At 35.2% G+C, this 26,288-nt stretch overlaps 2 protein-coding genes across 2 annotated transcripts; both read left to right on the top strand.

Annotated features, from left to right (window-relative positions):
• The first annotated feature begins 321 nt into the window (after window positions 1-321).
• Window positions 322-3,943, top strand: LOC103701693 (ATP synthase subunit epsilon, mitochondrial-like). Its single transcript, XM_008783860.5, has 2 exons — window positions 322-582; window positions 3,689-3,943. Exons 1-2 carry the CDS (start codon window positions 384-386, stop codon window positions 3,715-3,717), a joined length of 228 nt encoding a protein of 75 aa, XP_008782082.1. The 5' UTR covers window positions 322-383; the 3' UTR covers window positions 3,718-3,943.
• Window positions 3,944-7,265: 3,322 nt separating this feature from the next.
• Window positions 7,266-24,700, top strand: LOC103701695 (diacylglycerol kinase 4-like). Its single transcript, XM_017841470.5, has 13 exons — window positions 7,266-8,122; window positions 9,397-9,519; window positions 9,840-9,977; window positions 10,104-10,189; window positions 11,081-11,168; window positions 12,441-12,516; window positions 12,981-13,063; window positions 13,562-13,632; window positions 17,208-17,285; window positions 17,546-17,633; window positions 18,974-19,090; window positions 22,790-22,970; window positions 24,453-24,700. Exons 1-12 carry the CDS (start codon window positions 7,724-7,726, stop codon window positions 22,946-22,948), a joined length of 1,506 nt encoding a protein of 501 aa, XP_017696959.1. The 5' UTR covers window positions 7,266-7,723; the 3' UTR covers window positions 22,949-22,970; window positions 24,453-24,700.
• Window positions 24,701-26,288: the final 1,588 nt, after the last annotated feature.

Genomic DNA, 26,288 nt, shown 5'->3' on the forward strand with positions numbered 1-26,288 from the left:
AAGCAGATCACTCCTCAGCTTTGGTTTGCTCATTTGCAGCCACATGGGTAGTAGAAGTTTGGGTGCTCAAACTTCAAATTCATATAAAAAAAAGTCGTTATTTTTTTAATGAAAATTTTTATTCTGTTTCTTCTGTGTTCATAATTAGAGGCAAAAACCTTGATAGAGATTTAGTACGTGTCCGATCTCAAACTGGGTTCCTTTCCTGGGTCCGGTCCGGCCGCGACGTCCTCACCCAAAAGCGGGCGAGCCCTCTCAACGAAATTACGACAATGCCCTCCGACGTCATCAGGTTTATTTATAAGCGAAGAAGCGAGAGCTTCCGGGAGAGGAAGGAGAGGGGAATTTGGTTGGGTGGCGGAGAGTTGAGATCATCGGGGGCGATGGCATCAGCGGCGGCCGGATCGAGCGCGGCGGTCCCGTTCTGGAGGGCCGCGGGGATGACGTACATAACCTACTCCAACATCTGCGCGTCCCTGGTGCGGAGCTGCCTCAAGGAGCCCCACAAGTCGGAGGCCGTCAACCGGGAGAATGTCCATTTCGTCATTTCCAAGTGGGCGAACGGCAAGCCTGAGAAGCCCAGTGAGCCCTCCCCCTCCCTTCTTCCTCCTCCCTTTTTTTCCGCATCCGATCTCGTTCTATCCCAAAGTCTATGCATTCGTTTGGATATCATGTGCGGTTGAATCGACTTTTGAATCCCCTCCATATTTTGTGCAAATGATCGAATGTGTTTATATATGCACATATTTATGCCGATTCATTTATACTTTGAGTTGTTTTTGCTTTGGTGTTGAATAACTTGCTCAATAGATTGCAAAAATTCTAGGTTTTTGCACCTCAAGGTTAATTGGGAAAAAAAGGTGCGATTTTGGCCGGTTTTTTGATCGTATGATACCATCAAACCTCAGCTGTATTCTTAATTCCAATGCCAGAAGCCTTTCTACGGATTCTATTTCTGCGAGCCTGCTATGGGCAGTCCTAGTTCTGAGTCGAGTCAATTGCGACAATGAAATGACCAAATATAACACAGTTATTTTTAACGGGATTGTTTTTAACATGTACTTCGACCTAAGGTTCTAAAACATCATATCCAATTCCGCCTAGTAAGGTCACGACTGCATTGGGTTATAGGAGTCTGATGTGAACTATCTGCAGCCTTGGTCTTACTTTGCTCCAGTTGGTTAGAAGAATCATCTGCCATCATTGCTTACTGCTTGCCCTGCATAAAATTGTTCTGATTTGTAGTTCTAGAGAAGACATGATTCTGACATCTTAAAAAGATGACATTGAATGAATGTGGAAACATGAGATCCTAAATTTTCATTCTGGTTAAGGAAGCAGAAGAACAAGGCAAGGGATTTTAAAAGGAGGATTTCTATGTTTGCGACCTAACTTTACCAAAGGCACATGCATGTCTTCCTTCAGTCTAATCTCAATCAAAGAGCTTTTGTTGTAATGCACAGAGACTGTTATCTTTTCCTTTCTTTCTTTTTTTCCTCCCTGCATAAAAAATGATAAATTGTTATCCTTTTAAAGCAAGAAACTTGGAATATCTAATAACTCTCTTATCAACATTATGAATTGGTCTAGGTCACATTCAGAAAATAAAATTTCTGACCAAGGTCTGCAATCTCAATACCGGATACCTTATCAGTTTGGTACAGTATGGTATGGTACGGTATATATCTATATCGAAATAGCTCTCTAACCATTTTTTCAATTTTTATTTTGGTAAGCCTCGGTATGGACCGGTACGCATCTCAGTATGCTTCAGTACATCTCGATATAGGGCGGTATGGGCTTGTATCGATTTAAAGATAAGCTTCGTACCGGATTTCTTCTAGTATGGTACGGAACGTCTTGTACCGGACGGTATGGTACGGTATGCCCAGTATCGGGCGGTACGGTAGACCATGTCCTTGACTAACCTGTCAGATTTGCTTGATTTTGGTCACCTTTCATCTTCATTGTCTAGGGCCCTTTTCAAGATCCTTGCACTACATAGATAACGTTCAACAATATTATTCACAAAGATCGCAAATTGGAATATCGCGGCGCTATTTTTCTAATCCACTCAATCATCAACTATCAGATTTCATTTTCTCCATCATAAAAGATTACTTTATTTCTTCCAGTTATTATTAGTCTTTGATAAACCCACCTTGAAATAAAATCTTGAATCTTCTCTATTGTTGTACGTCAATAATTGCACCATGGCTTTGGGAAGCTTGCACTTTGAGGGAGGCAGTAAAGATAGCCTCCAGCTTCTAACTCAAGGTGACTGATTAATGTTTGCACTTCTGTAGAACTTACTTATTCAATTGATTTGCAAGACAAATAAGTGGCCTTTTGGTTCTTCTTGTATCACATGCCTTAAAAAAAATCAGCTTATAACTTCAACATTTGTTACCTTTCTCTGTCCTCAATTTGTTTAATGCATTGCCTTTCTCTGTCCTCAATTTCTCTTCAAGTTTCGACACCCTAGCCCTGTGCTTGTTACCTGTGGCATGTTGGCTTGCTGATCTTAGATGTATACTATCAATGGTGTGGAGAAACTCATGAGTTGTATAAGTAACTTCAGTATACTATCTAGTATTATCTCAATTACATATTTGATGTTTACGCATCCAACTGCTTCAAGGCTTATGTGATACATCTTCAGATTCTACTGCCCCACCTCCATTTTTGGCCTTTTTGTGTGACTTGTGAAGAATATGCTGAAAAAGTCCAGCGACTTACCTTGGCACCTGCAATTCCTACCCCTTCAGTTTAATTTGTCATTTCCCAATAACTAATCTCCTGTTGCCGTTGTAACTTCTTTACATGAATCTAGTTCTTTTCAATATCTATGAGCAATTTTCACAAGTGCTTCCCCATTCTCATACTTTCTTTGTCAACCAGCTTACAAAACCTGTCAAAATTGCTTCTCCCAAAGCATTAATTCACTGTGGATTCATCCTGTTTATCTGGAATGAACACTCCAGGTTAAACCCACCTTATCTCGAAAGGCATAGTAAAGGCATGAAGTGTGTGTCTTATTGTTTGATGTCATTGTAGTCGTGGAAAGGGATCAGACTAAACCTGCATAGTCAAATAGTGTACATGATGACATAAAACTGAATGGATAAAAAATTAACAGGGGAAAAAATTCATGGGATATCTGTCAATGTGACTCCTGTATCCTTCAAACTACATCAAATTTGAACATCCATATGTACCGTACAAGCTACGGATTCTCATCTCCACTACATGCGATTGAATTGTTGCCAGGAAGTTTGCTTAATTAGAATTTTATATACATGATGCAACCTATGGCAAAAGTATCAGCACAGTCTGAAACGTATTTGATACTAACTGCAATAATTGTATATCCCTGGTAGTGTTGATGCATCTCGCAATTTAGATATTGCAAATCACAGGCGTGCTAATTACGTGATATTTAGGCGTTTCAGGAGTCTGGTGGCTCAAATAAGGCACTTGCAATTTCTAATTACTGCAGTCTTAATGTTATTGTGCAACTAATATTATCACCTCCCTTTATTTTCTTAGTTACCTGAGAAATTTATTTGGTTGCTAGCATATGATTTATGTATGCAAGTTACATATGGATTAGCACCAACAGATTGCATTACACTATTGCATGCTTTGCAATTCCTTCTTTTTGCTAATTCGTCCATCTGCTTTGCAGCCATCCGTTCGGATTCACCTGAAGAATGAGAGCTGGCTAGCTGGGGCACTGGTGGCTTGATCATCAATATGACGTTCTCTTTGTCTTGATTTCTTATATACTTTCACAAAGCTTTGATATGTACTCTGATGTGGCTGTCAAGTGGCAAGATTTTTCTGGCATGCAAAGAATAAAGTTTTTGATGTTGGTAGATGTCAAACCAAAGACTGTTTTTACGGTTCCTTAATTTTATATGATTTTAGTTTTTCATTTCAAGACGCAACCTATCTTCTGATTTTAAGTATTTACTCACTTCCTGCCAGTAAATGCATAATCAATATCCATGCATTGTAATGCTTGAATGATACAATCCATTCACCATGCTGCATATGTTTCTTTTTTACTTTTTGTGATTCCAGTGTTGCTTTTTGTCAAATACCCTGGTGGGCAAATTTTTTTCCTGGGATTTGGCGAACTGCATCAGTGTGGAAGCTTGTATCTGATAGTGGATGATATCGAAAGAATTGTAAGGTGATATTAGTTTGTTATCAGATTTGTATCGTATTCACCCTGAACTCCGCTCTATTGGTTCCGTTGGATTACGGTGAAAATTAGTCTATGGGTCCAACTAGCATCATCTTGAAGAGTTGTTTATATCTTAAGGTGAAATGGTTGATTGGAATTGAATCTGAATATACAATCACATCTGAAGCAATTGGCCAGAAAATATACTGATCTGGTTTTTTTCACGTACATGATGGCACCAAATTAACTTTGATTTGATCGATATGGTTTGGGGAGAATCTGAGAGCCCGTTTAGTTGGAGGTAATCTGGTGTGGAAAAATATTTCATGTTAGGTTATCATATTTGGTACAAAGGGGGCAAGAAATTGGTAAAATTAATGATGGTTCCTATATTTATTTTTTGAAAGATAAGGAAAAGTAAATGCCATTATGGGATGATATTTGTTTTTTCATGGGATGACTGATTGAAAATAATAAGAAAGTATCATTTCTTAACTGAAACATCCTCATTTATATTATATTAATATTTTATTAATTATACTATATAATTATATTAATATTATATTAATATATTATAAATATATTAATATATTGATTATATTATTAATAAAATTAATTATTAATAGATAATTTACACATAATTATTAATTACAATAAATCTAACATAGAATTTATTAGTAATTAATAAATTTATTTACATATCAAATTATACTAAAATTTATTTATAATAAGAAATATATTTTCTAATATATGTATAATTAATTTAAAAATATCTATTAACCGATGTAAATATATTACAATATTTCGTCTAGCTGATATTAGTAACATTTATTTGAGTGGGTTATAAATGATCGACTTACTTAAATTATTTATTTAAAGGAATTGTTAAAAATTTAGTAATATTTTCACATAAGATTACTTCTAACCAGACATGGTAATCTTTTTCCGATGCTATTTTGCAGAGTAATTTTTTATCAACCAAATATGAAAAAATTTATATTTTTTCGTAATCATATTTTTAGATGAATAATTTTCAGGAATTATTAGATTATCTCATACTCTGGCATATCCCAATCAAATGAATCTGGAAAGTTATTACTATCACTCTTTGATATCAATAAAGATATAATCTTCATATTTAATGCTGCTTACGCTATTGCTTTGCAAATGAGTCGGGTCGGACAGAGTCATGAGTGACCTCAACCCAATATTGGTTCCTTGTTCGAGTCTTAATATTGGACCCATATCCAACCTAATAGTAAATCGGGTCAGGTCGGTTTCACGACTAAAATTTCTGACCCAATGGGTCATTCGGGTTGGCTCCATGTATAATCCAGTCCCAATCCAAAAAATTTAGGTTCAGATTGTTCGAGTCCGAGCCAGGATTGAGTGAAAACACCTAAGCATCCTTGAAGCCATTACAAAGTAATATAAATAATGGTGCAAAATTGGTTAAGATATGGATGCCGTCACTCACATAATACAAATTGTTTCCTTTGTTCTCTTGTCAAACATTCAAATTTAGTAGGATTATAAATCAAACCTTACATTCCGTTTGCCACTGAAATCATTGTAGCAGACTTTAGAGGCTCAACAATATACGCGCTTATATACAACATATGCACAATCTTTAAATCCAAGAAGCAAATCCCATTCAGATTGGGAAGACTAAGAAATACTCCTTACAACGCATCACAAAGCCGTGCTACCGCCAATTCAACTACCTTAATCGTCCATTTTCTTGAATCATAGTTCTCATACACATCAGACTATGCGGTCAAGGTTCCAGGACCAGCAAAATCGTATAGACAAAGCTTTAAAAGAAAATCTATGTCATATTTTAATAATGGGAGCTTAAATAACAATTGTTATTCAATATTTCATTCATTCCACTAAATTTAATAATGTTTTTACGCTCAAATCTCGATACAAGCCGCAGAAATAAGTTTCCTGTAATATTGGCAACGCAGTTTTCTTCTCGGAAAGAATGAAAGAGAGGGACAGGGAGAGGTTATATCAAGCAAGAACCATTAATTTATCCATTAGAGTGACAAGCTAGGAACACCAATATTCGACTCACAACCTGAAACCTCGTCTCAAACGTCCAGGAGGTGCAAGTTAGAAACAACGGAATAAAGTCCGGACGATTACATATATGGACGAGCCTTTTATCTCTCAATTGCCCTTACACAGGAATCTACTGGTTTCGTACAGCTTACTGAGATCAAAGAGAAATCGAAGAAAAATGTTAGGAGACTATAATCCCTATCGCCCAAACCATTCCCTTCACCTCTCTTCATGCAACTTGCCATGAGGGATCTTTTTGGTTCCTTCAGATTTTTTCCGTCCAGAAGGGCATGAAAGAGATTAATATATTATACCGCATTATCATGTAAAATTGCACCAATCCCATCTTGCAGTGTAAGATGCCAGCAAAGGAGGAAATTCGTATTATTTTAGATTTTGGAATAAAAAAAGTGGTGATATAGATAGGGAAAAAAGAAGAGAAGATATCTTACGTATTTACTTTTAATATAAATTTTTCAAAAATATTAATACAAAAAAATAATAAAATTATTTTATAGTCAAAATAGTTATCTACTAACATTGTGAGCCAAAAATTTAATAGAAAAAATAGATAAATAAAAACAGAATAATTTAATTGTTATTATATAAAAACAATAATAATTTGGACGATAGATATATTGAAAATTTTATGGGATTCGTAGATTGAGCTAGTACAACTAGAAAAATTATAGGATTATAGACTGGATTAGTCCTATAATCATAAATACTTGAGAGTAACTTTGGAGTGGACAAGCTGGAACCTTATAATATTTTTTTTCTTTTATGAGGTTCGAACGGGCTACTTCAAAGCTATTTACGAATATTTTGAATATAGATCTAGCCCCGCTGTAATCTTATAGTTTTGCTAGCTGTATAGGTTCAATCCACAAATCTCAGAATTTTTAGTTTAAAATCATGCCCTAAATTTGGAAGCCACCTTGAGTGCATGGATGGGATTGAAGTTATCCAGCTAGGAGGCCAGATAGCTGGTTAGTCATTACCAGCTATCTAATCCAGAACCGGTTGAGCTGCATGATCCGACCGAACATTACAAACGGAAAAATTCCAATCCCGGATACGATCGGGTTCGGAATTGGGAAATCTTGGCAGTCCAAAATCAACCACCTAAATTTTGAGGCCCTCTCGGAAACCTCCGGCCGTTACAAATCCTATGGTATCCTTGGTAATTCTCTCGAATGCCTGTCCGTGTCCCGCAGTCGGTGTCCCCCGCGGGAAAACCGAATTCCTTTCCTCGCTCCCTCCGGCCCAGCCATCCCTGCCACCTTCCTTTGTTCTCAATTTTTTGATATAGTTTTTCTTTTTTCAAAAATGAAGGAAGAAGATCTATTTCTTCTCAAGAACGAAAATGTAGATAATCTTGGAAATTTTAATCACTCCATCCCGGAAATTATTTGATTTTATTTTATTGTCCCATTCGATCGATTTCTTGCTCGCTTCTTCGGGATGTCGAGATCGTCGTTCAGCGAGCCGGAGTCGCCGGCGGCGTCGGTGGAGGGGCTGACGAGGATGACGAGGACGTCGTCAGCGTCGTCGAGGACGTCGCTCGTGGAGTCGTTCAGGGCGTGCGTGATCGCGGGGGCGGGGCTCGATAAGGAGTACCTCCGCCGGAGGATCACTATCCCCGACCGCCTCCGGGCCGCCATTGCCGAGGCCATCCGGTCCCGGGACCCCGGCGCCACCGCCGCGGCGGCGGCAGTGGAGGAGGTGGGGGCGCACGGCCCTTGCCTCGGGTACGACGACGTGCCGGAGGCGCCCATGCTCGTCTTCGTCAACTCCCGCAGCGGCGGCCGCCACGGCCCCGTCCTCAAGAACCGCCTCCAGGAGTTGATGGGCGAGGAACAGGTCACCGATCCTCATTCTCCTAATACTTTCCCTTCTCTCTTTGGATTTAGAATAGAAGGAATGCTGTTGCCCTGTTTTCAAGAAATGCAATGGCTTCTCTTCGCACTCAAAATACCTTGCTAGATTTAGAGTACTACTCTTTTCTTAAACTTCATTTTTTCTAGGATGTAATGCTGTTGATATTATGTAAGAAGTTATTGAATACATGACTCAAGAGGGGGAAGAATTTTCTCATACGAGTATTAGGACATATAGTTAGTTGAGAATCTAAATAAGATAGAGATTGAAGAATGTTTAGGAAGTTTGGGAGTAAACGATTGAGGAGAGAGAATCATAGAGGAGCAATGTTACATGAACTCAAGGAGGGAGAAAACTAAAGGAGGCTAATTTGTTTGTTGTTGGAGATGGAAGTAGAACGAGATGCGGCTGTTCTGTTATTCAAAGCTGAAGTGGTGAAAGAAGGAAAGAAATAATCATGCCCCTAACTATAAAAAACCTGTCATAGATCATGGCCATGACTTGATGCACATGTTGGAGTAATTTGCTCTTTTGGATCTATTATTTTGATAACGGAGAAATAAATGACATTTCTGTTTCAAATTAGAATGGGCAAGCGAAGCATAAATGTGTTCTAGTTGCATAAATTTAATATTCATAAGCACATTGCAAAGATGTAAGTGATGCTGTGGATGCCTTGTAATATTTGCAAAGATTTGATTTGAGTGTCTAGGTAAAGCTTCAAAGTGCATTCCTAATGGACATATGGGACGGAGAATTGATTGAGTTGATATTGGCATGTGCAGCAGACACAACATGAGGCTGCTGTAAGCACTTGGCTTAGATTTGTATTTTAAAGATAGAGGAGGTATGACCAGAAATCCCAGATGAAAGGTTGGAGAAAAGATGAAAATATTGAAACTTAACAGGTTCTGTCTTGGATAGGTCTAAATGCAAAAGACATTTTATGAAGCTGATCATTAGTAAATATATGAAATATGGACTTTAATATATGCTAGTTGTCGCACAATTCCTGGTGATGTTCGTAATTAGTTATCTACTTCAAATAAGACTTTTCAATCTGTTATGTTCATTTGATAACACACTTGTTAATTTTAGCTTTTATTTGTCACAAAATTGCATTTGTCTCAGGCCTGCTTATTTGTGTAATGTTGAAAAGTTTTTCAGTTCCAACTAGACTATATGAGGTTATTTTTTAAAGAATTAATACCTTAAGAGTTTTGTAAATAACTGTTTCTTTATTTTATGTAATGTAGGTTTTTGATCTTTCAATGGTGAAGCCTTCTGAATTTGTTCAGTATGGTTTGGCTTGCCTGGAGAAGCTGGCTGATCTTGGTGACTATTGCGCGAAGGAAACTCGGGAAAAGTTGAGAATTATGGTATGTTAACTGGGGTTTTGATCATGGTCAATTATATTTGAGCTCTCTGTTCTTACGGTTAGCTTTTGAATCACCTTTCAGTGCTAGTTAATTTTATCTGTTCTTTATCTGCTTCTAGGGGTAAGCTATGATATTCTTTGGTTAGTTTATTTAAGATTTTGTATTTGGTAAATGTTTTTTATTTCAATTGGAAGTATGTGCTAGCCAGCCATTGGTGATGGTTTCTTATTTGAGTTTATCATTCTGTTTTTCCAGTCATTTCACAGTTTTCTTGTTAGAGTGTGGCAATTTTTGAAGAGAGTATTTGTATGCTTGTCCAGGTTGCAGGAGGAGATGGTACGGTAGGATGGGTGTTAGGCAGCCTTGGGGAACTTTTTGTGCAGAACAGAGAGCCAGTTCCTCCTGTTGGCATCATTCCGCTTGGAACAGGAAATGACCTTTCTAGGAGCTTTGGTTGGGTAAGGGCCGTTTTTTCTCTCTTTTAGTCTTCTTTTTCCTAGTATGCTATCTGATGTTTCATATAAGAAAGAAAAGGGAAAAAAACTATATGATGCCATCAATTCACTTGCTTAAATGTGAACTAGGGTGGTTCATTTCCTTTTGCATGGAAGTCGGCCGTGAAACGTTCTCTCAATAAGGCTATTTCTGGTCCAATTTGCCGACTTGATAGGTGAGAGTTACCTTCATTTTGGAAATTGTACCATTCATACTCAAGGATGGAATATACTTTAATCTTCTTATTACTCAGTGTGAATCAATAAGATACTATTTTATTTCAGCATAGATAAATATGGTGTTTTGCAATCAATATCTAGAATCTTGCACCTCGTTTTTTGATGCTTGTACCAATGCAAACCCCAAATGTGCAAAATTCTTGAAGAAAGGTGCCAAAAGGAGACCAAAGTCCACACCTCATATTATTTATAACTCAAGGCATGCCTAAGTTGGCACTTATATCGACATAGAACATCAAGATAAATGCTGCCCTTCCATTCAATTGGTAGCGGAATAGTCAAATATATGTGCACCTCCTACGAAGGCATAAAGCACAAGACATGTGCTACGAATACTATAGTGGTACATATATCTCGCTTTTGTAGTCTCAACCATATTGCTCTGGGCTCAAAGCATTTTTGGAGAGCTTTTGCTTAAAGGCTTGAGGTGAGGCCACTACTAAACCTTCTTGATTGATGGTTGTTATATGAAGAGTTTCCATTGTCATTTTTTAATCACCATCACAACCAAATCAAATGCATTTAGGATCCAACACTGATGAAATCCTTGATCTGACTATAATAACGCCATGATGTATTTTATACTTTTGATCATAATTTAGTAAATGACTCTTGTTCTTCCTGACTCATTTACCTCATTATCTGAAATGAATGATTTCAATAGTGCTGGCCAGATCATTGAATTTTCTGTTTTATTAACAATATAAAAGTCATATTCTTTTGTAAGATCAAATTTTCCTACTAATGCTTGAGGATTAAATAACTTCAAGTTCTCAGTCTCACATAAATAAATTGGTGCTTACAGTAATTACAATGTCTTGATGCAGTTGGCATATCCTTGTTTCGATGCCAGAAGGAGAAGTGATAGAAATGCCACACTCTCTTAGGTATCTAGGAGAGTCCACTTATATTCAGGTTGTATCCATGATTTAAACTCTTGTTGTAGTTGATCAGCTCAGCATGTTTGCTCATTTTTATTTGTTCTCTTGTGAGTTTACAGATAATAATTCCATTTTTCTAAAGTTAAAAAATGGATTTCTAAATTAGTTTCTAGCATCAAAAATGTTGTTTTGGGTTTCTGTTTCTACTATTGAAGTTGTCATGAATAGCTAATAGCAAAACAGCAATATTGTCATCTTAGAAATATTGCTTCTACACTGCTAGTTTATTATACAACTTCTGTTAATATGGATTCTCAAGGTCAGAGGAATCTGTCACCCAATGATCATCACTTGAACATGCAATTGATTTCAACACATCTTTCTATACTGAATGGACAGATAAGCTTTAACTGATGAAGTAAATGATTTTATCCTGCATCTTCAAACAATTGGAAGCTTGGGATGTGTATGTCATGGAAAATAAAGTAAACCTGTGTTTGGTAATTCTCACTTTTATCCTATATCATTTGTACCAAGATTTTATGGTATGCCTCATGCATTTTCAAATATACTAAACATAACTGAGCTAATTACATGCATAAGTTGGTACACATCTATTAATATCTAATAGTGTAATATGAGGCTAAGGTGAATGTTGTGGCAGTTATACACTTGCATGCTTAGTGGCACTGTCAGTTTTCACATTAGGGAGGGAGGGAGGGAAAGAGCCCACATAATCCTGTCTTATTATTGATGAAATATTTCTAGTTGTTAATAAGATAGCCATAGAAGAGGGATGGGATATTTTTCTAAGATTATCTTCTTTTTTGTTTTTCGGGTGGTCAGCACATTTGTCATCTTTGAAATAGATTCTTATAAGATTCAAGTTTGAAACATTATTCAGTCTCCTTTTTATTTTTATTTTTGTTTTTTTTTCTATGACTTGCTCTCCTGTCTTCTTGACAATAAATCCTTGTTGAGAATTTTGACTATCTATTAATGTTGTCTTTTATTTGTAAGTTCATTCCCTCCATTGTCAAAAACTAAACTTGTATTTTTGTACACAAAAAAATTCTTATAATATGATTTGTTGGTTTATCTTAAGTGCATGTTATATTATTATTTTCAACTTGCATTCAAGAACCTTATTTATGTGCTGTATGTTCTTTTAGATTCTTTGACCAATGCAATATATTCTATTTCCTTCTCATGTACGATCAAAAAAATATTACACTTTAACTTTATTGAAGCAATTCCGTGTTTCCATTGTTTTAATCTTCTCATAATAGCACTAATATATGTGTAGGATGGGAATATTGAAGGGGAGGTACCTGAAAAGGTTTCTTGCTTCGAGGGAGTCTTCTATAACTATTTTAGCATAGGTACAATTTTATGCCTATCTTTTTGACGATATTATTCTTCTCATTTATTCCATTTAATTGCTGCATGATTTTCTCCCCAAATGTGCATTGATGGTTTTATTAAGAGTTGTCTTCTTCTTCATGTTGACCATTCTTGCATTGCTACCCTCTGGTTCCATGTCTTTATCTCTTGTTCTAAGAGAGAGATGTTTTTAGGAACAGCAGAAAGAAGGATTTTCACCCTTTGTGATATCTGGACTGGCTGAAGGACCAAAACCATGTTTTTCACCCTTTGTTTTCATTCCTGATATTGTCGCTTTCAACCATAGTCTGTGGCAATTCAAAGTACTTACTTGCAACTTCATCCTCGTCGATGTTGATTTGTAATTGGCCTAATCAATGTCAATTGAGTATATGATGTAATAATCAAGTCAGAGTTTGAAGAGTATGATATATTCAATCACTCATAATTTGCTTTAATGCAGGAATGGATGCTCAAGTTGCTTATGGCTTCCATCATTTACGTGATGAAAGACCATACCTTGCACAAGGTCCAATAACAAACAAGGTATGGGGTTTGTTTCTATTTGTTTTAACAACTTATCAGTCACAAAGTTGTCTTTACCCTAGTATCCATCTTTCTAATTGGTGGGATGCAAGTTATGAAGCTAATAATTGTTATATCCTTTAACATCAGTCATTGCTGCTTGCTGTATTTATTTTCCAACCTCTATCTACTGTCAGTGAAGCATGTAAATTTATGATCCACTTCTGATCGAACTATTTTTTTGATGTTTTTTTAAACTTCAGTCTTACTTTTTTCTGAATAGTGCATTCTATTAACTGGATATATCATTTGTCCCATGATATGCATTGAATTATTTCATCTGATTTACCCTCTTTAACATTTTGTGGCATGCTGAGGTTTAAAATTTATCTGTTTTATTCATATATTGCTCAAATTTTGGATTATCTTTTTTTTTGATGTAATGATAATTGAATATCAAATATCATGCATGAGATATTACTGCATATATAAAGTAATGTTGAATGTTTCTTATGGCAGTTGATCTACACCGGATATACTTGCAAGCAGGGGTGGTTCTTTACGCCTTGTATGAGTGATCCAAGTTTAAGGTTATCTCTTACTAGTGAATAATAGTTGACTCTTGCTTTCGGGATTATTTGCTTCTTTGATGGAGAAAATTGATATTAGGCTAATTTTTTTCAGTTGTGTCAATTTACTAACTACAGTGATCACATTTGTTCAGCTTCACAAATATGGTTTCTTGAATTTACATATCCTGAATGAGTTGATGATTGGGAATTATAAAGCCAAACCTGAGCATATAAAAGATATGCAACTTATTCTTTTTAACTATTTGATTAAAGAAGCATCACTTGCTCCAAGAAAACAATGCATTTACTATGAGACAAAACAGAAGAATTAAAAAGTACATCCTGAAGTTGGAAAGAGATGTTCTTCTTAGTCAGTTATACCTTAACCACCAATCAGACTGGGCATGCCATTCTTCTGGATATAGAGGATGATGAGGTCCAGCCATCTGCCATAATCAAGTTTCGTACATTTGAAAATGCTATAACTCCTCTCCCTCCAAATTTCCTAATGCAATGTTTTGTGGAAAAGATGTCGTAGCCTTGTAGGCCTTTTGTTTTTGTCATGTATATAGCCATTCTATGGTAACAATCAAAACTTGATGTTTGGTTGGTGAAAAAGTTCTCTGATATAACAGAAAAAAGAAGCTAGATTTGAGGATTTTGCTACTCTGTTACTAGACTCTTGGCAGTTGGATGTTACAAGTGTTTGGCAACACAGCATTCGAAAATATCTGCAAGAGGGCAAGTTTAATATCACAAATATTCGCACACATATTTGCTGAATACTAGACTTGTTTGACTGGTTGATGGTACATGTTTAATTCTTTTATTATATAATTTTAGTTTGGTATAACAGAAGAAAATGACATGCCATGATGCTTTGGATTTCATTTGATACCTCAAGTGGTTGATTGTTGAATTTTTCAACCAAAAATGAAGTGGCATTTAATAGGATCAGGTTCAAATGGGTCAGGTAGACTCACATCCAATCTGAACTTGACCTGAACTGAACTCAATACCTGACTAAAGTTGAAAACCATGGTAAATGAAATTACCAAAAGATCCTGAATGTGCAGGATTAGGTTTATTATTTTTTTCCTTCCAAAAGAATCAGGTTGGAGGACATTAAATTAAGATATGACCTAGACATGGCGTAAAAAAATAATGTAGGAGGAACCATATGGAATGTCTCAGTGCACAACCCTAGACTTAATAGAATGGAATGCAAGAATCAACAATGTAATCAACGTTTATTTTTCTCTGTTTATAAGAGGAGCTAGTAACTAATATGCACCTAACTAAGACTAAAGCCAGCAATTTCACTAATTCAAATGTGCAAGAATGAGCTGATATATTCAAAACATCTAACTGAACAATCAAAAATCTGACCTAGATGAAATCAATCCAAGTAAGCAGTTTAAGAGTTACCATGGCTACGTGCAAATTGTTGCTTCAAGATCCTCTTTGAAATGTGATGGAAGCCTCTCACTGCCAAGGAAAAGCTGCAACCATCCTATGAATATAATCCTCTTAGCGATCCAGAATCCTCCCAAGGGGTTTAGAGGGTCAAGGGACTGTTGTGAAATTGTGAGTTATCGGTAGGTATCGGCTTTAATTGAAGGCTGTAGGTTATGATTTAAAATGAGGAAACATATGGATTATGATATCAGATATTGGGGTGAAAAAATATTTTAGAAGATTTTAATGGCTTGAGTTACTGTAAATTGAAGAAAGGAGGATCCCTGGTTTAGTGTTCAAAGATTCAAGATTAAGGCTATAACTAATGGGCTGGCTGGTTTGTTGTAACATCAGACTGAAGCTACTGTGCAGTGAGAGTTGGAGGGTTGCTATCAAATTTATAGAACAATGGGAAATTACTCCATGTATGATAAGGTATTTTAATTGTGAATTCACTCTATTGGTCATGATCTACACATCAAACATAGAGAGATTAAAAATCAATGGATTTTAATGCTTGTATCATAGCAAAACATGGCATCACATGATATTTATCATTCATTTTTGCACCCACTTGATGCATTAAGCAAATTTAGTGGCATAGATCATGATCAACGGTATGGATCTTCAATATGGATGTCTCGTTGCTGAATTTGGAGCTAAGAGGAATAGATATCTCCCCAAGAGCAAAGTCTATCTCTCTCTATCTATATATATATATTTAGTATATAATGGAATATAATTATTATACTAAAGTTATTCATAATAAGAATAATAAATACGTATATTGTATAAGCTTGTGCGTGGGTTTTGGTGAGGGTATGACCATAATTCTGTGGATGATAAGCGGATAAAACTTTGATGTTTTTTGCTTTGCATTTTTGCAGAGTTTTCCAATCTAGCGCCTACGTACCTAACTTCTTCATCCATCAATGGTCATTATAATTAGGACTGAAGAATCATGTATCATGTTTGTGAGCAGCATGGTGCGCATATCTTTTTGACACTTGACAAGCATCAGGAAGGAAAGATTCACATTTATAAGATGATTTGCAACTGGCACACTAGGATTTACTGTTTTATTAAAAAAATTTACATGGAGACCACTTTGAACTGCTTTATTATGGTGTTTGTATATGTGTGTGTGTGTGTGTGTGTTAATTGGTCTATTCCTGTCACAGATCACCAACGGTGTCTAAGTTGATCGATTTTTATGAGGTGTGTTCCATAGTTTCATGTAATTTGACATGCAGGCCAACAGTACACAGTTATTTATACAAATTAAGGCACAAAGAATCTCAAATTCATGGTAAAACTACAGGACATGTAATTATTTTTATGCATTAACAGTATATTTTATATATTATATACAATTCTATATACTTCTAATACCTTCTCAAGCTTATACACTGGAATGTTCTTGGAAACTTGTATTGCAGTAGTAACGCGAGAATAGTTCCAAACCTTGTTGAATTAAAATAAGATTGTTCAAGATGGTCAGGATTCAGGAGGATACAAACTCATACTGCTATTTTAACGCTATGTATCTGTGCATATTGGTCTAATACACATACAGGGAAGCATGTTTGGAGTACGAGTACATTTTCTAAATCATGCTGACAGTATGTAGATGTGGTGCATTACTGATGGACTTGGAGCCCTTTCCTAGGAAGACTTCATAAACTGAGAATATCAAGAAAGAACAACTAGCTATACACAAGCATCAGCCTTCTTACTTTAGGGAATAAATTGCATTTTTTCAAAATATATCCACTGCGACAAGAATGAAATTGTGAGCTTATGATCCTAGTTGTGCTAAGAAAACTTAAGAGAGATCCATGTTGAGGTCTTTCTGGGCTATATGACAACATAACCACCTACATAATTTTGTATTTTGCATTTTACCATTTGCAAGCTAGAACTGCAATTCACTAGGATTTTCTTTAAAGTGAAATATGTTTTTGTTTGTTTCTGATGAACTTAACCTTAAACATGTTAAAGGACAGAAAGCTTTCGAAATATTGTTTTTCATTTATTTATCTGATATTGTTTCTTGCTACCTTTATAAATTCCAAGATGGAAGCTCATGCTGTATGATAGTATGGTCAGCATAAACTAGAAATGTATCTTTGCAGGGGACTTCGAAACATTCTGCGGTTGTCTATCAAAAAGGTTAATTGTTCGGAGTGGGAGCAAATTCTCGTCCCTCCCAGGCAACTTCTTTATTTTTCACTTGAATCATTTTAAATACTCTTGGGAATCACTAGAAATAATATATTCAAGTTCAGGATGCATGAATTATGTTTATTTTATATATATTTATATTTCTTAAGTCTGACATTCATTAAACAATTGTCTCTGTTAATGGTAAATACTATTTTTCATATAATATTCCCACTATCACAAATGTATGATGGCATGATGGTGCTTTTACCTTTCATTTCAAGTGGATTGAATAAAGTTTTGGCTGCAGTGTTAGGGCAATAGTTGCCCTGAATCTTCACAGCTATGGGAGTGGAAGGAATCCATGGGGTATTCTGAAACCTGAATATTTAGAAAAGGTTTGTATGACTAGTAAACAAGGCACCTTTTGGCTTGACTTAATGATTCGTAAGCTATCCCATGATGACATTCTGAATATTTCATGTAGGTCATGGACCAAAGGTGACTGACATGCATTTCTTGATTTACAACAACATTCATTCAGATAGATTATAATATAATTTGGTGCCTAACTTTATAAACCCCTAACAACATGGCTAAATATAGACAGCTTTATAAATTTTATTTTACATTTACTCATGTCTGTGTATAAGACATGTCATTGTGCACTGAATTGCAAAATATGCGGGTACCATCTTAAATTTTTGGTTAGAAATAGTTGATTGCGTATGTGCGACACTGCACCTAAGTTCATCCTGCTCTCTCTTTTCTAGAAGTACAACATGAAGCAGTTGGTATGATTCATGGTGGGTAGCTAAGAGAGAATATGGATTTCATTTGACATTTTTGGTGTGGAATAGTTGATACATCTTTGGTCGGTTTGTGACAGATGATGAACTTAACCAAACTCTTAGGACCAGTCTGGTCAAACCAGAGATCTGTACCCAGACTAGCTGAATTGAACCCTTTGTGCAGGGTCTTGGTCATATCCAATTTGTTTCTTCGCTACTTGATGAATTGTTCAAAATATGTGGATCCATACCTGTAAAATGATTACTAAACTTACTGAGAAATTTTCATTATTTTAATAAAGATTAATCACATTTCCTACTTCTATTCATGTAAAAGCGACATTATTGTGAAATTTTTAGCCGAATGCACCTATGCAACTGTTATCTTACTGCTTACATATATAAACCAAAAGAATAACCAAAATACAATGGCTTTAGGAACATGGAATATGGTCTTTCAGTTCTCTTTTGGTATTCTTTAATGCATCTAAGGCACACTTGGTGGATCCTTTTTTGCTGCAAAAGTTGAAAAGAAACCTCCTGCATGATCCTTTTTTTTTTGGGTTGACCAGAAAGGAGTTATAGATCACCTCTGATGGTGTAGGTCATCATTTTTATTTTTTGGTTACTTGAAATCCTCACTGTGTTTTTTCTGATTTCTTGAAATCCTAAGTATTATGATTTATGAATTATTTCTTATGCGCACTTATCAATATTAGAGAACTTTAAGAATTTCTTGTCTTTTCCAATAATCCCAGTTCCCACTATAAGATGATGTGGTCATGCCCCTTGCAGCTTAGTTTAGAAATCATTTCTTTCTGAAAGTTCTCCCGTAGGTCCCCTCCTCCCAACAAGGGCAATATCATGCACTTAATGCTCTGTTTTATATTTCTATCAGTTTGTGATAGAATAACTTGCCTGATCAGTTTCTATATTGTTTCTTCCAGCGAGGCTTTGTTGAGGCCCAAGTTGATGATGGTTTACTTGAAATTTTTGGTCTAAAGCAAGGGTGGCATGCTTCACTTGTTATGGTTGAACTCATATCAGCTAAACACATTGCTCAGGTAGCGATGTTATCTGGACTTCGCTTCTTATCTTGGAATGTTGAATAATTTGTTCTGATCTAGTAATTACTGGAAATTAAGAAATGCTGTGCAAAAAAAATAAACTACAGATTATCATCCTATATCTTGTCTGCCACTTTATTTTCCATAATATCTTTAGTATGTAGAGACAGCTTTTCTTGCTCTCTTCAAGGAAAATGAACCTTTTATATAGACCCTGGCAGAAGGGGAAACAGTGTTGTACCAATAAGATCAAGTGTTGGGAGGGCTTCAATTCTACACTTTCATGAGAGGCAGATTATAGCAAATCAGTTACAATAACTGCTATGATTCTCTCATATGAGCATGTCATACGCAGGCATCTGATGTATGTGCATGCAAAAGCTACTGTGCAAACTTTACATTGTAATGTTATGCATCCAAAATGTCGTGGCACCCTCAAGCTTGTTGTAAATCAGAGGTTGACATGTTTCTAGTGGAAATTTGTAGTGGTTTGTGTCTTTTTTCAGAAGTCAACAATATGCTATGTCGACTGGATATAGGTATGCTACAGATTACATAGATAAAACGACATATTAAAACTAGTATTGGAATGATGCAGCAGGATGTGCTCAAACACCAAGAATTTTGAGCTTGCTTAAAGCCTTAAACATGTAAATAGATTGAAAAGAGGCGGCCACTATGTTCTATGGATCAAGAGCTTGGTGAGGGCTAAATATATTTCCCTTGGATGACTTATTGGATCTTGGTGGTGTTTATATTTGGAAAAAGGGGCAAAGGTCTTAGGCCCTGTTTGGGGGAGCTTTTGGAGGGCCAGAAAGCACTTTCTGGCCCTCCAAAAGTACTTTTAGATAAAAAACTGTGTTTGGTAAATTTTTCAAAAAGCTGTTTCAGCTTTTGCGGGAAGCTGAAAACAGCTTTTGGAAGGAAGCTCCAATTTGGAGCTTTTGGAAGGAAGCTCCAATTTGGAGCTTTTGGAAGGAAGCTCCAATTTGGAGCTTTTGGAAGGAAGCTGTTTCAGCTTTTTCGGAAAGCTGTATTTTTGACAAAAATGCCCATATTAAAATAACATAATTACATAGTTTATCCCTGTATAAACTTAAAAATCTGCTGGAGTCAAGAACCCAAGCCGTCAGACTCCCTTCCGTAAGAAAAGGTATTTTTCTTTTCAATTTTTGTATGCATCTCTTGAACCACATTTTAGAAGAAAAAAATTTTAATCATTTTCCATACCTTCCAAAATCAATCTATTGTTTTTTTTTTTTATCATCAACCTCGCGGCCCACGCTGAGGTCCTCCTCGAGCGTGGACCACGAAGAAGAGCCCCTGGACCGCGGAAAATTATTTTATGGGAAATTATGAAAAATTATTATGGAAAATTATTTTATACTAATAATTATAATATTTTATACCTTTATTTTTGTATTATACTATAAATATAATATCATATTATATTATATCATAATACATTAATTTGTTATGTTAAATAATTTAATATTATGTTATATTATGGAAAATTAATTTATACTAATAATTATAATATTTTATACCTTTATTTTTGTATTATACTATAAATATAATATCATATTATATTATATCATAATACATTAATATGTTATGTTAAATAATTTAATATTATGTTATATTATGAAAAATTAATTTATACCAATAATTATAATATTTTATACCTTTATTATTGTATTATACTATAAATATTATATTATATTACATTACATTATAATACATTAATATGTTATTTTAAATAATTTAATATTATGTTATATTATGGAAAATTAATTTATAATATTAATTATAATATTTTATACCTTTATTATTGTATTATACTATAAATATTGTATTATATTACATTACATTATAATACATTAATATGTTATTTTAAATAATTTAATATTATGTTATATTATGAGAAATTAATTTATACTAATAATTATAATATTTTATACTTTTATTATTGTATTATACTATAAATATAATATATATTACATTATATCATAATACATTAATATGTTATGTTAAATAATTTAATATTATGTTATATTGCCAAATATTAATTTACTCTAATAATTATATTACTATTATGCTATATTAACATAATATTATTTTATATTACAATAATATTATACTATATCGTATATTTATGTATTAATTTATGTTATGTTTTATTATGTTCTGTTGTATAATACTATGCAATGTCTTTTATAGTAATTTTGTCATAGAAAAGTACTTTCTCAGTTTGTTTACCAAACACAAAACAAAGCACCACAGCACTTTACGAATGTAGTTACCAAACAGCAAACAGCTTTTTATAACAGCTCTACTTCAGACAGCTCTACTTTCAACAGCTCTACTGCCAACAGCTCTACTGCCAACAGCTCCCCCAAACAGGGCCTTAGTATGGTTGTTGCCTTACTTTTATGTGGAGTCTGATGTATGTTCATGCAAAAGCTACCATGTAAACTTCATATTGTAATGTTATGCATCAAAAGTGTCACAGCACCCTCAAGCTTATAGTAAATCAGAGGTTGAGATGTTTCTAGTGGAACCAGATGACAATGTGACCATCAAGGTGGTTTCTAAATTCTAATATGTCTGTCTACTTATAGCTGATTGGGTTTTTGCTAACTTGAGGGAACGGTCCTGGTACTCAAGTTCTTGAGACCATGAAAGCTAATAGTATTATACAATTTAATAGTTTTAGATTTTTAATTTTATTTGGTGGATTTGGCAAGCTTTCATACAATATCCTAGCACTTGATGAACAAGCTGCCTAGTGCCTAGCATAATGGTTGAGCTAGGAGCCACTACTAAGGCTGCAACTTATCCGAGCTGCTCACGAGCAGCTCAAGATCAGCTTGGGTACAGCTCTTCTTGGGATCAGCTCAGAAGACGATGAGCCAAGCTCAAGCAGAGTCCAAGCCAAGCTTGAACAACAAAGGTTTGCAAAATATATGGGAGGCTTGGCTCGGCTTGGTAAGAAGCTCGGCTCGAGCCTTATCCAAGCCAAACTAAGCACTTTCCTTTAAGCTTGGATTAAACTCAAGCCGAGCCCAAACAGCTCTTCTATAAAATGAGCCGTGCTCTAGCCGTTTATTACTTAGCTAGTTTTTTACACCACCAGCTCATACCAATCGTTTTCTCGATAAGTAGTTAATCCTAAAATTTTTACCTAGTCCATGCCTATAATCTGAGATTTTTTGGCAGCTTCTAATTACATGAGAAAACTAAAGAGATGATAGTTGCAATACTCGAAGTTGTTATATAACAAATTAGCGTGTATCCGGAGTTTGTATTGATTGTTTCTTCACTAGTGTTTGATTGTTCCCAACTTTGTCGCAATTGATTGTCATCTTGTAAAGCTACTTGTAGAAGTAACAAATAAAACTGTTTAGCACATGGTTCACAGTACTGCTTTGGTACCCATACCAGTACTGTACTAGTACACTGTCGATATGGCTTGGTTCATGGTGCTGATACTCAATATGGCTCCTGACCAAGTATTACTTTACTACAAGTATGATACCGGTATGGTATGGTATGCTCGGTATAGTATGATACTAACTGATATGGCAAACCTTGATATAATAATTCTATTTTGCTGGCAGTTTTGGACTATATTCTGTTAAATATTTGTGAACATGAGATACATAATATGTGAATCGATCTTGTGATGTGTTTCAGGCTGCGGCAATTAGGTTGGAAATCAGAGGTGGTCGGTGGAGAGATGCTTACATGCAAATGGATGGGGAGCCATGGAAACAACCAATGAGTACAGAGTATTCAAGTTTCGTGGAAATAAAAAGGGTGCCATTTCAGTCACTTGTAATAAATGGCGAGTGATTACAATGATTTATTGGATAAGGTACATATCTAAAGCATGCAGTGAGATAGCAAAAATGCATGCAGGCTTTACTGTCACTGGATGGTCAGTTATTTCATTTCATTTTATTTACTTATGGTCTCATACAGAATTACTGCTGAGGGAAACTATTTGTGAGGCATGCTTAGTGTTTTAATTGGCTCAGGTCCATAGTTTCTTGTTTCATATAGGTGGACTGTAATATCTAAGTTTAGCTTTTGGCATCATTGATGTTTGCCCTTCCACTTAAATAATCAAGTAGGAATTATATCCCTTTTTTTTTTTCTTTTACATTTTACTCCATTTGCAGAATCTATATGGAGTCACTTGGAAACTTTTTGACTAAATACCGATGTTCTACCATCTTGCATTTACTTTGTTTGTAGTGTACCTGGGCAAATACTGAAGCTTAGATCGTCAAATAGCTTAATTTTCATATGCAGTTTCTTTAAATCAACATTTGCAAGATCCTTTTATTTCTCTTTCTGTTAGGGAACTTAGCTCAGAGGGTGGCATCTTTAAAGCAGGAAAAGTTCATTTGGAGGAATGCACTCTCTCTCCACTTACTTCCTGCTGCCCCTTGAGTTTGGACAGAGAGTGGACAAGTAGATGGCTACATGTCTGTCTATATCTTGCTTTCCACCCATTCATATAATTAATCTTTAACCAGTCTGAACCAAAGGGTTTGATATAATGGAGAAGTGGCTCATAAAACTTTCACACTGAAGGTGAAATTTACTAAGACTTCAGTAATATAACATCTATTGAAGGGGACATGCTATACATTCCTCAGAAAGAAGCAGAATCATTGCGGTGGAGAGCTGTTCCTTCCATTCTTGAAAATTTAGCCGAGTAGCATGAAATGGTGTCCCTGAAGGCGAGTGGTTATTGGGTTAATTAATAAATGTTTTGACCTTTTTTTTTGACTTTGCTAGCTGTTTATCTGCTTCACCAATTGGAGAAGCATAATTGTAGCACACGTCTTCTCTGATGTTTGGATCAAAAAGAAAAATCTACAACTTTACCGGAAGGGTTATGGCATGCTTGTTTTTATTAGTTGTGTCCATCAGTTAGAAAAGTAAGCTCTGGATATTTCCTATAGCTATCGTATCATCAATGTTCTCTATGATTATAGATTACTTTCTAATCAATCATTAGTCTGTATATACACTGCCCCATAGTTGTCACTGTGGGACCCTAGCCTGGTGCTCCTTGGGAGGGAACTGGATGGCTGTTATCAGTGCTCACTTGGATCAGATTTTTTTCAGTGATTGCAAGATGCAAAGGATTACATTGACCTGCATTGTCCATGGTTTTTGCTAGTTTCCGATTCATTTTTGGGTGGCTAGTACAGGTCTTGACCTGATCATGGCCATGCTAATTGTTTAGCTGCTTTGCTTGTCATTTAAATAATCCTTCCTCTACTATCTTATGCAGAAAAGACTAAAAAATATATGTTATTATTCTTTATGTTGCATGTAACAGTTGGAGAAGCACCGAGGACTTCCAAAAGGCCATCTCATCATTGAAGGAACTCAACCAAACTTTACAGTCTATCAGTTATTTCTGGTCGTTCATTGGCGTGTTTATATATTGTCATGTGATTGTCGCAACGAGTGGCTGCTATTGGAAGTTTTCCCATAATTAGATGCTTTACTTTCCCTTGAAGGTAGCTGCAGATTATGACCTGCTTGTGATGTATCATTTGTTTACTCGGCTTTCTGTTGTGAGTAAGAGGGAGACAGGTTGGGCAAGAAACTTCCCTGTTCTTCCACTTTTTTGGATTAGCAGCTCAGCACTAACACAGCCTCTCTATTTTAATCCCAGCAAACAGAGTCTTGCTAATATGAGCACGTCTTTTAAAAATTCTATCGTTTTCATTGAGGGCTACTTTGTTTGGATGGAACAAGAAAGTATACGTGGTGAGGTGCACTATGGTATAAACAGAGGTCACATGCAATCATCATATAGCCTGCCCTAAAAGTTATAGGTGTGTGATTTTTGAAACATTGAACTACACTTTTCGACCGTACATTATAATTGCTGGTTTTGTTAATTTTATATTGCTGCATTATCACCACATTCTCATCCATATGATAGTGATTTCTGTAGTGGGCTCATATAACAATCTGCAACTCAAACTAAGTCCCAGTTCCTGATTCTTCTTTGTACTTGTATCCACAATATCTGAACCAATTTAGTGTTTGTTTATCTTTGCTCTGTGAGACATCATGTCCTGATATAAATGTTGCAGATTCAAGAGGGGCGAACTACTACAACAAATTGTCCTATGATTCGAGGTAGTTGTTAAGAACTTCTATTGTTACGTATGCCAGGCTATGGAGACAGTTGTAGTTCAAAGTTTTGTGACTGCATCTTTTTTTTAGTAGATGGTGGTTTCAAAATTTCAATATCAAGAAAACTTGGCAAGTTGCTTTTTCGGACACCATAGTCTTTTATGACCTTAGAACAAGGGAAAAATTAAACCATTTTCTTGTAACACCTGATATTACTAGTGAATATGGACTGGACATTAAGAAATTTGCAATTTGGTCTCCCATTGTCGAGTCAAATGTCTCAACCTGTTTCCCCGGCATTTTCCAAGGCTCTATTTTCTCGCTAATAAAGTCAAAGAAAAATGAAGCAAAACAATAGGATAAAAGAGGGGGAAAAATAAAATCAAAATTCTATTTTGTTTGATTGAATTTAACGGAGTATTCTAATGTAAACAATTGGATAAACAGTGGTTCAGACAAGAGTGAGTTGTTTTTGTTTAACTAAAGCAATGAAACGCGTCTAGGTTTTAAAGTTTACAGGTTTATGTAACTCTCATAGCATACACATGATAGCTTGGTGGCAACTTTTTTATCATGTTCTGCAAAGAAAAAAATATATACATGTTAGTTGAATATTATGTACTCATCTAGTTCGTAGAAAGAATTTATCTTTACTAAAATATTTTTTCAGAGAAGCACGAGCAAATAGTTTTTACGTGTTTGATTGATACGAGAAAGTAGCACATTATAGAATGGCTTATATTTAGTTGAGCATCTATTTTTTAATATATATATATATAATATCTATTATATTTTTAATAAAAAAATTAGCTTTCCTATCCAAAAGCTCAACAATATTTTTGAAAAAAAAAATAATTCTAACTCTTTAGACTATTTTGTGTCTCATATATTTTTATGTAAAATATAAAAATTTTATTTCTATAAAAAATTATTTTATTATTTTTTTAAAAAATAATTAGTATTTTTTTATTTTCTTGCTGACCATATTTTTCTTTCTGCCCCTACATTTATTCTTTTTTTGACG

The sequence above is a fragment of the Phoenix dactylifera genome, chromosome 2 (genome assembly GCF_051530095.1).
Source record: "Phoenix dactylifera cultivar Ajwa chromosome 2, Ajwa_hap1_PhDact_Kaust_v1.1, whole genome shotgun sequence".
Taxonomy (NCBI): domain Eukaryota; kingdom Viridiplantae; phylum Streptophyta; class Magnoliopsida; order Arecales; family Arecaceae; genus Phoenix; species Phoenix dactylifera.